We start from the raw sequence: 14317 nt of genomic DNA, 5'->3' as shown, positions 1-14317 counted from the left end.
CCCTTTTAAACCATGTCATAATTACGGTTACTATATCACTGTTCTGACCAAAACTACAAGGCGTGTGCTATCCTAAATATTCCTCCACCAGAACCCTCTATCTTTTATATTTTCAGTTGCCAAGTGTATAATATTTTGTTGTTACGGGTGTCTCTTAAACACTTGTAATGCACAGTATGTATTCTTCTTGTCTTTAAAATAGTTTACCAGTATCCAAGAGAAGTGTATATGCGTGCAACATGTGTAGAAAACAGATATGTTCACATACACACTGATAATAATTAATACCGATATGTTATCTTTCATTTCTGCACATATTCTCACATAAAAAAATAGAAGATACCTTGTGAGCAAATGTCTGCCAACCCCATTTTTCAACACATTATTACAAACACTTACACTTTTTTTCCTCTTCTATTTGAAATTATGGCCAAAAATAAATTAATTGAATGACTGCAAAGCTTCTGGAGAAGTCTTACCAGTCTACCACAATTTTTTGAGATATCTTGCAGACAAACAAGAGCAAAAGCTGAACCTCCCAGGTCAAAGTAATCATAATATAAGTTACACAATGCTCATTAGAAGAAGAAAATAAATCTATAATTCATTCCAGTCAAAGTTTTTATAGTAAAAAGTGAAACTTTGGTCATACTAAGCCATGGATAGATTATATAACACACTGCTTAAGAATGCTTAAGATGTTGTGTGTGTTTGCATGCTACATGGGGGACATGGTGGAAATGGGTTGGACCGGAGGTACCCTGAGGGGGTACTGCTCTCTTTCGCAACGTTATTTCATCAAAATGCTGGAAGCTTGTGGCATTTGTGTGTGTGTGTGTGTCTGTGTGTGTGTCTCAGTCAGCGTTTATGTGTGCAGGAATCTTTATGCATGCATGTGCACTTGTGCATGGTTGTGCTTGTAAGTCCATTAGTCTAAACTCTGTCTTTTACTCTGAGAGTGTTGCCATCTTTAAAAAAAAATAGGATTGTTTACCCTGAGAGGCCACGCTAAAGAGGCGCACTGAAGGCAACGGGGAGAGGGGGAGAAAGGAGAACCCAAAGGAAAAAAACTGGAGCACTGGATTGGAGCAGACAAGGGGAGGGTGATTGTAATCTTGCAGCTACAATATATTATACTGACAAACTACATACATAGTGTGGCTGGTAGTGTAGGAAACTTGCGAATACTCCGCCAATGTTCTACCCCCATCTGTGTGGTTGTTCTTGTTAGTTTCCCACTCTGTAGTACTTGTAGTGTAAAAGGCCCGCTTAGCTGTAATAGTTTTGGGATTTTCTGGATATATTTTCAAAGAAACTGGGTTGGACTTATGATGCATACAAATAATAAACAATGTTTAGTTGTAGTAGAATTTTCAAAAGAAAACCTACTCTGTTGCTGTGTTGACAACAATAATTTTCTGGTACTCGTTGACAGGCTGCTTGGACAGTTCCTCTAAAGTGTGAATCCTTTGACCGGCACGAGCCTAAGAGAGAGAGAGAGATAGAGATGTGATGAGTTGTGATGTGAATACGTAAAAAAAAAATTCTATTCTTTGCTACAGTAGGTTTTCTTCTTCACAAAAGAATGATGAAACAGAGAAAACGTATCTATCAATGGTGAAACAGATCAGTTCAACAAGCTCAAGTTCTGAAGTAACAGATTCTAAGCATGTCTCGATATTTGACAAGAGGTTTTTTCTATTTGTATATAAGCTTACATTCCTTTAAATGACCTCAGTTACACCAATTTACGTAGCACATACACACACCTTCCCAGCATCATAGAAGCCATCGCTAATTATGTCAGTGGAGGCCAAGTGACTTGTCAGGCTGTATTTGGCAGACAAGTTAAAGTTAAGCAGGCTGATCATGGCCAACTGGCTGCAACGGCTCCTTCGATTCACTGATAGGTTGATTTCCTGAAGCATTTCCAGGGCTCTGAGACACACCAAACAAACAGATATCAGAAATTGATGATAAATATAAAAAAAATATGACCACATATAGACAAAATGACCCACTCTTTCTTTTGGAGCTACACATAATACTGTCCTATACTGCCATCTACTGGCTATTTAAGAGATCACTCTGAGTTGGTTCCAACACTACACTTTTACTCCGCTTTTACATTACACTACTCAACAACACTCCTTCAGTTCTACATTTCATGATTCATCATTCATGTTCTGATGTCATTGTTAACTGTTATCGCAGTGTCTTACCCAAATTGGCACATCTCCACAGCGGTGTTCACATCACTGGCGCAGACATTGATAGCCAAACATGCATGGTACAATACCTCCTTGTGATAGGAGCGCAGCAAATTGACCAGTGGTTGAAGGCCTCCAGCACTTAGTAACTATGTAGGACAGGGCGTTAATGTCAAAGAAAGCATATAGAATATTATTTGATAATGTCTATAATGAACATTGTTTTTTAGTTTTATACATGTTTAGTGTGGATACAGTGGTAACAGGGAAACAACAGTTTCAGTCAAATTAACTGATATTTCCTTTATGCAAAACACTTCTCCAAATTTCATAATATTATTGTCATTTGCAAACATGAGAACACGGCAGCAGCCTGAACCATCATTAGACACACACTAGTCTCGCTTTGCCAGACCCTCCTCCAAAGCACGCTGAAGGAGAGTCTGGCTACTCCACATAGCATTCGGGGATGGGAGAAAAACGTACTGTGGTTTATGGCATTTCTTTACACTAATCACAACTAATCAAATAGCCTCTGGGAGGAACTTATTTTGGTGGAACGTGTACGTTCAAAAGTCGTGCAACATAAAACTCAGATTGGACAGATAGTCTAGCTAGCTGTCTGGATTTATCTTGCAGACATCTGAGGAGCAGTTAACCACAGTCCTCATAAATCCACCGGAGTTTAACATTCTAACACAATGAAGCAGAAGGTACTGCCAGACGGAATTTACGGCGGCAACAGAGCATCCAGAAAGTGAAAATTTGGGTATATAGACTAGACACAAACAAATACCAACCTCTGCCCTAGCTTCTGTATCACAGGCTAGCACTGTCAGGCACTGCGTGGTGTTGATCAGAACCTGTGTATCTGTGGACTGTAAGGGCTCCACCAGAGCCTGTATCGCTCCATGTGACAAGATACTGCAGCGGATGACCTCCTGCCCTGCCATGTTGCCAAGTATGGCAGCAGAATTTGCCACCGTCCTGCAACAGCTTCCATACAGCTGCTGGACAAGAATCTTATCGCCTCCTGCCTCGTACACAGCACTGTAGATAGCACAGAAATGGGTGGGAGATTTACTGCATCCTACAGAGCTGGTGTCATACCAAATCATACAACATACATGGTATGCAATATGTGTGATATGTGGGATCTGCACAAATAGTACAAGGGAAAACAAACATTTAGAGGATAAGGATAGTGAGGGAGTGATGCAGGGAAGGTGGAGTTAAATGTCCCGAGAGCTAAAGGAGATACAGTAATGCAGAAATATGGAGTCAGACATTAAGAGATGATGGCTTTAGGGAGGATTTGACAGATGGAATAAAAATGTGGAAGATAAAATGGAGAAAGGGAGAGAAGAGAGGTTAAGAGATATTTTGTGAGGGAGAACCATGAGAAGACAGATGAAGCATTAAATCATTTGTAAAATAGCTGAGAGAAAAGCACAGTGCTCAACTTCAAAATACCACCACCTTCCAAGCCTCCGTTTTTCAGAGACTGCAATCTTATCACTTGATGCTTTACACTTGTGTCAAAAAGTTACACATATCATTAATACTGGCATACACACTCGTTTCCAGGTCTTTTTTGAGTAACAAACTATAGGGGTGACGTTTACATTATCTAAAAAGTTGTCTGTTACTCACAATGCATTAAGCTGGTTGCCATGTGTGAGGTTGGAGAGGGCCTGGGTTGCTACTTCTTTTAGCTCCAAACTCTCATTGTTCAGCAACTGTACAACTGCTGGGATACCATCTGAAAAACACATAAATCCAACTCATTCACACTTTATCATGGCGTGTGTGTTCATGCTAAGGTGGCTGTGTGAATGTGTATGTACCCAGGTCTCTGAAGCTGCCTTTGCTGGCTAGGTATAAGCTCATGACGGACACAGCCTGGCAGGTAGCTGTTTTCACGCTGATATCAGCCACAGACAGAAGCTCTACCAGAACCTTCTCCACATTCTGCTCATGGAGCAGCTTGCGATTCTCAGCTGCACCCATGTACACACACATAAAACAAAACAAACACACACACACACACACACACACAGACAAAGTGTATATACAATTTGATTTAAAAACCTGTTGTTGAAAAATTAAGAGAAAATGATTATCTCTTGTCCCCTTTTCTGCTTACAGCTCTGAGCAACCCTGGCGATGCATTTCACAGCGTTGGACTGAATTTCAGGTAAATTTGGGGTGAGAACAAGCTCCATTAGCCTTGTCAGTCCTCCACCCTTGTGGATTAGCTGTAAACTCTTACTGTCACTTAAACAGTTAGCAACTACCTGTAAGGCCTCAGCATGAAGGTCACGGAAGTCCTGAAAGAAATAAAAGCATAGGTAGGGGGCAGAGGATGTAGGAGACACAGACCTTGAATGGGATAGAAAAGGCATTAGGAGTTGAGAATAAATGTTCATTCAAAGATAACCTCTTCCTGCAAATGGTGAAAACATAAACTGCATATATAAGCAGTTATTACAATCTCCATATTTTGTCTTCTCATTTTTATAAATAGCAGGATAAAGACATACATTAGCGTCTTACCAGAAAAGCATGTGTTCTCTCACACACACCTACCTACCATGTTACTGAGGATATCCATGAGCTTCTCAAATCCTCTCTCTTCCCTGAAGGTGGTGCATGTATTTGTATCAGTGGTGACATTCTGCAGCGTTTTTAAAGCCAAAAGCTGAATGACAGGGAAGTCGGACTTCAACAGTTCCAGAAGTGGAGGTATCCCTCCCAATTCATGTAATTCCAGACGACTTTGGTAGTCCTTCATACATACAGCACAACACAGATTACAAGAAGACAACAAGAACTTTGGAACAATTAAATGTCACCCATGTCCTTGTAACCTTTTCTAGACTGATGGCTTTGAGTTACCTGAACCAGGTTAAAGATTATCTCTAGGGAGTTCTTCTTGACATCGGGGTCTGGACTGGATAAGAGCTGGATTAAAGGTGGCAGGCCCTTGTTGTCAGAGATCTTGACTTTACAGACAAAATCCACTGACAGAGAGGCCAGGCACAGTGTTGCAAACTCATGGACAACTATATCTTCTTGAATAGGAGAGAAAATTGCATTGTTTCTTTGTTTTATTGCAGTTCATATACAGTAAATATCTACTTCTGAGTTTATTCATCATGTGATCAAAGTGACTCACCTTCAAGAGACAGTTTGTCAATGATGGATGGAATGACATCTATTTTTTTCAGAGCCCTCTTTACATCACCTTGCAATAGAAACATGAGACAATGTTAATAACTGAGTGGCAGTTATTCAGTGAGCACATCAATCAGTCACTCAGTCTGTAAATAAACAAAATCTCTGACAAGCAGATAGATGGTCTGGAAGTTGGGCTGGAAGTCACATCCACTGCATAACGATTCAGAATGTAAGTCTGCATTGATTTTGTATGTTGTCTAACACACCGTTGGTGGCCATTATGCCCAAGGCCATGAAAGCATTGCGTCTGATCAGCTTGTTGTTGTGAGTGATGAGCTGACAGAGGGGCTCCAATGCTCTGAGTCCCAGCAGAGAAACCTTGTTCTCATCTCCTGACAACAGGGGGAGACAGTGAACAGGGAAGTTACTGTAAGCAGGGTGCCAAACAGACCTGAGTACCTGTGGGCACTTATTGTTCTGCATCAGTGAAGTAGTGAAGATAAGCACTGCAATGTGATTGAATGTAAAAGACAATGGCAGATGACATGCTAAAATGTTGTGTTTGACATAGTAATATACATAATATTATAATGTGTTGATAACCATATGTCAGCTGTTTAACGTATTTTAAGATTAAGCCATTCTTTATTGATCCTGCAAGTGGAAATGACAGTTTTCTCTCTGTTGTTAGTTATTACACATATACACATGATGTGTAGATTTTATAGTAAACCTCAGGAAATAACAACAGTGGTCAGCCACAATTACATTTTGTGCTTTTCAGCTGCAGGATTCCCCACAAAAACAAACTAATATGTGTAGGGGTTACAGTGGGTAGTTTAATGTACCTTTCTCTGCAAATGTATGGATTGCTTCACAGGCTTTGACTAGGATGTTCTCCTCTGGACAGCTCAGCAGCAGCACTACTGTTACTGGAGTTTGGCACTCAACAAGTAGTGGCTCAAACTGTAACTGAGGAGAGAGCAGTGCAGTTCGATTTTTATGCCATTTTCATGTGTTTAAATGGACACAAAATATAAAAAAGACTTTTCAGAAACATGTTAGCTAAGTAGGCATTTTAAAAGGTAAAGATGAGAAGACTTTCATTACTCACTGTTTCCTTGCATGGAGTTATGCTCTCCTCCTTCACTTTATTTTCCATTCTGTGACCTAGCTAGCTAGCGTTAGAGAGAAACTGTTCAACAATATTGTTCTAAACAGCGTTTATTGATCACAGATAGTCGTTCAATACCTGCAGTCATGAATATAGCTAACCTATGCTAGCTAGTTAAACTACAAAGCTAACCTGACAGCCGGTTACTAGTTTACCAGTGTTCCTGAATGAAGATTCTAAAACAAACTGCAGTCATTGCTTTTTTAAATATTCACTATGACTTACCTGTTTGTTTTTTTTCTTTTTCAATCTAAGCTAAAGGACAAGTTGTAGATTGATATAATTAGAATGACAGCCAACCAGAAAAACAAGACCGTAAGTTTAGTGTTGACACCATGTTGCTAGGCAACGCTTGACACGTTGGGCTAAACCACATACTGCATATAAAGAGGCCTAGGGTCTAAAATTAGTTAGAATATTTCTTGCTAACTGGTTGGCAATGTTTTGGCAAGCCAATTTCATCTTAAAATATATCAGACGTCACTGACATTAATTTCTTGATTATGCAAATAAATATGTGAAAATGTGACATTTCCACAAATGTCAGGCAGTAATTTTAATATTAACAAGAAAATTCCGCAGAAATTTTATCAGTGTGCCTATTACCTGGTGCACATCCGAAAGTGTTAGGTGTCTTAACCCTTCAAAATATATAACCTTTTAAAATCTACTTAAGACCTTTCTGTTTAAACAGCTATGAAGTAGCTAGCGCTAAACCAACCAGACTCCATTTAAAAAACAGCCCTTTTAGCGTGTATAGAGCCAACATATTTTCACATGTAAATCGGTAAAGTATGTGTTTATTTCAACCAACACTGGAGTTGTGATGGTTGGAAAAGTGTAGAGAACACCAAAAACAGCTTTTCATAGTTTTATTTGGTTTCTGTTGAATTTGTTGTACTATCCTAAAATTACTATTTTTTAAATGGAGTCTGGTGGCTTTAGCGATGCGAGCCTGAACAAAATATATATAAATAAAATAGCCCAGGTTTGTTAAGATTTTTAAATACGTACAGTTTTGTTTTAATGGTGAAGTGTTAAGTGTCTTATCTCTTCAGAGATAGTCCTTTCTATAACCTATTTAAGACCTTTCTGCTTCCCAGAAACAGCAACGACGTAGCTAGCGATAAACTAACCAGACTCCATTTAAAAAACATTACTAGCGTGCATAGAGCCAAGATATTTGTGTGTGAGAGACAGAATGTGTGTGTGTGTGTGTGTGTGTGTGTGTGTGTGTGTGTGTGTGTGTGAGTGAGTGAATATGTTGATGGTTGAGATGGTGGAGATTATGATTGTTTCTGTAACTTTATGAATTGATTTCATCATTAACATTTAAACACTAACTGAATAGCCAGCTTTGAATGGTTTATTTCTTCTAAACGTTTTGTTTAGATATTGATAGTTAAATTATAATTGATAAAATAACTTTAACAGATTGATTTTTAATTTTTTTTTAAAGAATATCTCACTAATTTAAACATATACACCCTAATCTATCAACTACACTAATCTATACATTTCTTAGAATAAGTGGCCTACTCGCTCTACCTCAGTGAAAACAAAATTACATATTTAAAAAACATTTTCAAAATCATTCATCACATATTAAAGTACAGTTCTGGCCTGGACATTTCTGATCACACCATCTGCAGTAACAGAACATTTACGTTGTTTTCAACAAAGTTCAACCTTAAAAACACAAATCTGCCTGAATGTACAGGTTACAGTTAGCTAGCTACAGTTAGCACGTTACAGCTAGCTAGTTACAGTTAGCTAGTTACAGTTAGCTAGTGAGTGAATGTGTTTGTGTGTGTGTGCGTGTGAGTGAATGTGTGTGTGTGTGCGTTTGTGTGTTCGTGTAGGTGACTGAATGTGTGTGTGAGTAAGTGTGTTTGTGTGTTGGTGTATGTAACAGCGAAGTCTCTCATTGGTGGAGACTGTTGCCATGCTAGTATCTAGCAAGGGCAGACATATGATTGTTGCTGTAACTTTATGAATTATTTTCATCAATAACATTTAAACACTAACTGAATTTTAATTCTTCTAAACGTTTTCTTTAGATATTGATACTTAAATTATAAATTGATAAAATTGAAAATATTTTAAATATAGAATATAGAATTTTTTTATAGAATACTCACTATTTAAAATATACAACATAAGTATATCAAACTACACTATATGTATATTTACATGTCTTTTTTTCATAGTTTCTATCGACAGGTGGTCTGATCACAGCCAACAATTTAAGTCAGATGGACTCCATAGTTACAGTCTGCGACCGGCACAAGATCAGTTTCTACATTTTGACAAACCATGATGTCTGAAGACTGAAAACTGGAGGAGAGAGAGCATTTGTTTGGAAAACTTTCAGAGATCCGTACCGCAGCCCCCCACTCAGTCCTCCACCCTAGCTCTCAACATTCCACACATACACACACATTGGAAAATCTGAGATGGTCTGAAAACGGGACGATACGTAAACTGTTAGCTGAAACTAACAAGAATACCTACGTTTTGATGTATAAACTGTCCTGACAATTAGAATTGTTGACGGGAGCAGTGATAGAGAGACCAAGATGGTTTTTTTGAAGCGCTTCACTCTAGTGACATCTCTCCACACTCTACTTCACGCAACCCACACTCTTATAAATGCAGAAAAATCCTAAAATGTCACGGCTTTTTCACAAAAACTGTAAAATAGTAAATAGTTGAATATTTGTGAACATATTAAATTGCTGTGCAACACATTCCCACAATAGTATGGGCATTACATTGCGCCGATTGTCCTATTGCAGCACATCGGCACACGAACAATAATAAGATAACTTTTATTTTATAGTGCCTTTCAAGAAAACGAGCACTTTACAGAATACAGGGGCTAAGCTAAATGAGGTTGTAGGCTGTGGTAAACAGGTAGTGTTCCAGATTGTTTTTATACAGTCCAGGGTGTAGCATTTCGGATGTCTGCGGGGGAGTGTGTTCCAGAGGGATGGGGCTGCAACACTAAAGGCTCTGTCTCCAAAGGTAGAGTCTGATGTGGGATTGGAGAGCAGGCCAGCGTCTAGGACCAAGGTTTTGGTGGTGTGAGCATATGAATTGGAGAAGGTCGAGAGGTTACTTTGGGGCCAGGGCATGGAGGGATATGTAGGTGAGAAGGAGGATTTTATATGTGATGCAGACTTATTGGAGGCAGAGAAGGTGGATAAGGGTTGGAGTGATGTACTGCCAGGTCTTGTGTGTGGTGAGGACCCTGGCGGCAGAGTTTTGGACATACATGCCATACATCTCTTTTTGAGTTTGTCTCTGATAGACTATATAATAACTCACTTTGCATAAATAGGCCGCCTGAATAAAATTAATAATTAATGGTAGGAAATGCTGAAAATCATGAATCAAGAATTTGACGTGTGTGTGTGTGTGTTGTGTGTGTGCACGTGCATGTCCAGTAGGGTGCAACCACAGTATTCCCCAAGCCTAAAACTAGCAGTCATAAATCTACTTCATCTCTATCTCCCTCGCCATTCATCCGTTTCTCTTCCTAATTCTTCACACAGTTTCTCCACACCTCCTCTCTCTATTCACTTCCTATCATATCAATTTGGTTCATCACCATGATGTTTCTATGACAATTGTACCACAGTTTCGTATAAACCACACTTACAAAAGCAATTGTGTGTGTGTGTGTGTGTGTGTGTGTGTGTGTGTCATTGGAATAGTATTTATGTAAATGTGCTGCTGTGAAGTGAGTCATAAAGCAGATGAGCTATACGGCCTCCGGAGAGCACTATTCCAGCAATGGCCAGTGGAAACAGCACAGTACATGCACCAGAAAACCAAATGACCTCTAGCGTTGTGGGACATCACCCTTCTGTCGAAATGAATTAATCTAAACAAAGCAAGCAGGGATGGGGGATGGTGGATGATGTACAGTTTTTTCTACTAATGCAGTATTATTCACGCGCGCCAACGCACGCCGTTCACTATCATATGGCCCCCTGAAAGTGTAATCGTCCAGTGAATGGTGTGTCCACTGTGTGGGCCTGATCACAGACGCAATGAAAAGATGAAAAGACCTACGTGAAAGACGTAAAGGACCTGACCGCTAGTGTCCAGACAACATAATCAGGAATGTCAGCTTTGGGGAAAACAAGGAATACGGTGGAGAGGGTCTGATTTGTGCGCTGCTGGTCCCAGTGTGCTGAAGCAAGGCAGAGATTTAGATTCACCTCAGACGCCGGATAGCCACTCAAATACTGAGCAAATTCTACGCATGCTACTCTTTGACTAAGTCATTACTTTTCAATTGCCAATTTAACATATACATGCACATTTAGACTGATATTAAAAGCACAGAAAAGAGTCTAGCCCGGTGGAGGGAGGGGGTTGCAGCGAATCAGCGTAGCAGACACTGCAGAGCGCTGTGTGTCACCTCCCCTCCATCGAGCGGTCAGTTGACAGCAGCACACATGAACCTCAGTGATGAAGACGGAGTTGACACCCGTTGATTTTACGTCTAAATAACCGCTCCTCAGCGTTTTAATTCACGGGGCAAAAACATGACAGGGAACACCCCTGTCATCTCTACGGACTGATCACAAGCGCGTAGGAGAAGGGCTGAGCCGCCTATTTGTGAGCTGTTATCTAGTTAATAGTTAGCTTGCATGCTAATGGTACTAACGCTAGCTGGTGAACGGAGTCCGGTTCTGCTTTGTGCCGTCACGTTAGATAGCTGGCTCGCTAGCGAGTCGGAGGACTAGCGTTAACTGTTAGCTGGTAGTCAGAGCGTTATTATTATCATCATCTTAATGTTGTCATTATCTTTGTTTTAAGGCTGAATAAACGTTGTGTTATATTTGTGACGCAGCTTGACAATACTCTTGTTTTATACGTTTATTATTTTACTGAATTTATCGTTAATGTTTGCTAGCTAGCGAGCTACTCGGCTATGCTAACGCCACTCAGGAGACCTCACATCACGGGTGCGAGAGCTCCAGACTAGTCAAGGAAGGAAGAGAGGTGACTTATGTGGGGCTGAGGAAGCGGCGGACTGTTAGGCGAAGGAGCAGCAGTATTAGCTTTAAAAATCGTATTGTCTCATATCATTCTTTGTCGAGGTAACGTTAGGGCCATGCGTAAGCAAGCTGTGTGGGACAGTTGGATGAAGAAATAATTTGAATACTTTGATTTGCGAGCTGGCTAAATGTGTAGACTTAGCATTACTAGTCGTGACTATGGCCACTGTGCCAGCTTTAAGGAAAGACACCCTGTCAAGATTATCGTACAGACTGCAATAACCAGCCAGTTTGCTTAAAGATGGCTTCGGCGAGCAGCTTGCCGCAGCTATTGCGAGCAAAACGAAGCCAAGAAGAACACCTTCGTTGCTCAGAAAGTAAAGCTCTTCCGTGCCACGACCCCTGCTCCAGCGTCTTTTTGGGGAGTCAACCATTCGGTGAGTCAAACCACCAAATGTCCAAATGATGATCCACAATTTTGTGTCCCTCGACCTTGATGTGCCACACTAATAAGCCTTAATCGCTGTCAACTATAAGTATTTGTGTTTCTTGCAGTTACGAGTTGACAGCTGTCCTGAGGTTGGTGTAGTGCTGTCAATGTAAATGTGTCAGTTATGTTGCCTTGTAAATTTATTTTGCATAATGTTAATGTATGCACTTAAAAATGTATGTATGTTTGTTTGGTGCACGAACTTCCTTTCGCTTCCTGTTGTGCATATGTAGGATAACTTCTAGGGGTCTATGTCATGAGAGAGCAGATCTTCCAATGCAAGACGGCTTATCTCTGCTCTCTTCTCTTCCTTTGCTGAATTTTTTTTTCTCCACTGGGCCAATACTCATATGTTGAGAGAGAGGAGAGAGAGAGAGAGAGAGAGAGCGAACTTGGCAAGCGAGACATACAATATTTTTGGCACCAAATTCCAAGTATTAAACCTTTTACATGTGTTTTACACCATTATTTAATGCACAAGGAGATGGCTCAATCAACAGACTAAGACAAATGTAAATCTGTGGTCCTTTTAGGTCCTTCACCTTTGCAACCATGTTATTAATTATAACCTCTCCTTCATCCTTTCATCCTACTCAAAATCTTTCTAAAAATTACACATGGTTTATACAGAAGCCAGCCTGTGTACCGAACGTTTTATCTGGTGTTTTGGTTGAGGAAACTGCTTTGAACAAAAGAGCTGACAGAAGGTGAGCAGAATCACGTATTTATTCATTCAGTATATACATTCTATTCATGGGGACATTGTCCCATGGGGTAGCCAATGGTAAAAGATGACATAGTAAAGTTTATATAAAATGAAATATGTTGGCCATTTGATGCAGAATGCTGCTCTGCTTTCTTGCTCGTTTTCATATCTGCCTGTGGTTGCCCTGCTTTATTTCTGCGTGTGGCAGTGGTTAACAGACAGTATGAACACCTAGAGCCAGCAGTGGGCTGCTTTTGCAAATTAATTCATAAATCCTCATCTCAGTAGAATGTAATACATGTCAGTTCCATAACAGATGTCGGACATTAATATTATTTTGTTAAGGTAATCGGTAGAGGAATACTATTTGGAACTCTTTCTGCAAAAGCCTTATTATATAGGTAAATTGATATTGCATAACGCTTTGTGAAACTAGAACAAAATGGCCACTGTAAACATCACCACAAAAGTGGGTTATTTCAAGGTTCAAGACAATTTGTGCTATTTGAACTTGTTATATACATATGGCATACTTTTAGATATTATCTTGAGAAGCAGATTTGTGACCACTGTTTCTCTTTGCTGATCCTTTTGACATGATGTTAGAGATTTTTCCTTTTACATGTTATAATATGCAGTTTTGGCTTATGCACCAGCAATTTGTGCACAGAGGATTTTGCCTTTTTTAAGTTCGGTTTTTGTTTCATGTTGCTTTGAAACCTTATCTTACTTATAAATACGTACTAATAACCACACCTCCTATTAACATTTCAAGCAGTGTATTTTTTTTTTTTGACTTAGGCTCGTCCACACATTCAAGGTATTTTAAAAAAACTACCACTAGAAGCCCAACTATCTTGTCCAAGACTGGAAACTTTGGCAATGGGGTCGTGTCGTGGCGTGTGTTAAGGTTGTTTTATGCATCGTGTTTGAATTGACGGCGTACCCTCGCAGATCCCTCTGCGTCAGACCATTGCCGTAGCCTGATGTGCACCATCTGAAAAATGTAACACATGTCCCAATGATGCACAGATCTTTTGCACTCATTTCCTGGTTGTCCTACTCCATAAACACATGAAATAAAGAGATGGTTACCTTTTCCTGCTAAAGATGTCTCACCTTGGTCAAAGCAAGGGGAGACACTTTGTTTCTCTCACTATGACACTAGAGTCTTACTCGCTCAAAGGCTAATCAACGTCACTCTCTCACTTCTCCCTCTACCACACACTCCCCACACACACACCACACAACCACACACACCACGTTGGCTCAACACACACACCAGCGCACAAGTACCACACCAGGTCACTTATGTAGGATATGCAAAAGCTCTGCTGGAGAAACCTAAAACGCGTTAAGATTATGCACATTGTGCATTGACCTCCATAGCGCATTCTGACGCCTCTGTTCCACAATACATGGTAAAGTAATATTAAAGTAAAAAGTAAAAATGTTAAAAGTCTTTACCGTGGCCAGAGTTTTCAAAAGCTAAGTTTACAGTGACCTAAAACGCTGTTTGTGTATGGACAAAAGGCCACAAAA

General features: G+C 39.9%; 1 protein-coding gene across 4 annotated transcripts in view; it reads right to left on the bottom strand.

Moving 5' to 3' along the window:
• armc3 (armadillo repeat containing 3) overlaps nt 1–6981 on the bottom strand; it is an 8679-nt gene extending 1698 nt beyond the window's left edge. Inside the window, exons 1-14 of one of the 4 annotated variants that reach the window (XM_032504262.1) lie at nt 6790–6981; nt 6505–6568; nt 6239–6362; nt 5657–5782; nt 5389–5457; nt 5109–5284; nt 4804–4998; nt 4357–4540; nt 4058–4210; nt 3864–3972; nt 3011–3260; nt 2223–2359; nt 1770–1938; nt 1390–1484 (exon numbers count right to left, since the gene is read on the bottom strand). In XM_032504262.1, coding sequence (XP_032360153.1) covers nt 1390–1484; nt 1770–1938; nt 2223–2359; nt 3011–3260; nt 3864–3972; nt 4058–4210; nt 4357–4540; nt 4804–4998; nt 5109–5284; nt 5389–5457; nt 5657–5782; nt 6239–6362; nt 6505–6552 — 1835 coding nt within the window. In that variant the 5' untranslated portion in view covers nt 6553–6568; nt 6790–6981. Of the gene's footprint in view, nt 1–1389; nt 1485–1769; nt 1939–2222; nt 2360–3010; nt 3261–3863; nt 3973–4057; nt 4211–4356; nt 4541–4803; nt 4999–5108; nt 5285–5388; nt 5458–5656; nt 5787–6238; nt 6363–6504; nt 6569–6789 lie in introns of those variants that run through there. The other 3 variants (XM_032504264.1, XM_032504263.1, XM_032504265.1) reach the window with 3 other exon arrangements.
• Between the last annotated feature and the right edge of the window lie 7336 nt (nt 6982–14317).

The sequence above is a fragment of the Etheostoma spectabile genome, chromosome 22, assembly GCF_008692095.1.
Source record: "Etheostoma spectabile isolate EspeVRDwgs_2016 chromosome 22, UIUC_Espe_1.0, whole genome shotgun sequence".
Taxonomy (NCBI): Eukaryota; Metazoa; Chordata; class Actinopteri; order Perciformes; family Percidae; genus Etheostoma; species Etheostoma spectabile.
The sequence above is the reverse complement of the archived record's forward strand: the minus strand, read 5'-3'. Positions and strand labels throughout refer to the sequence as shown.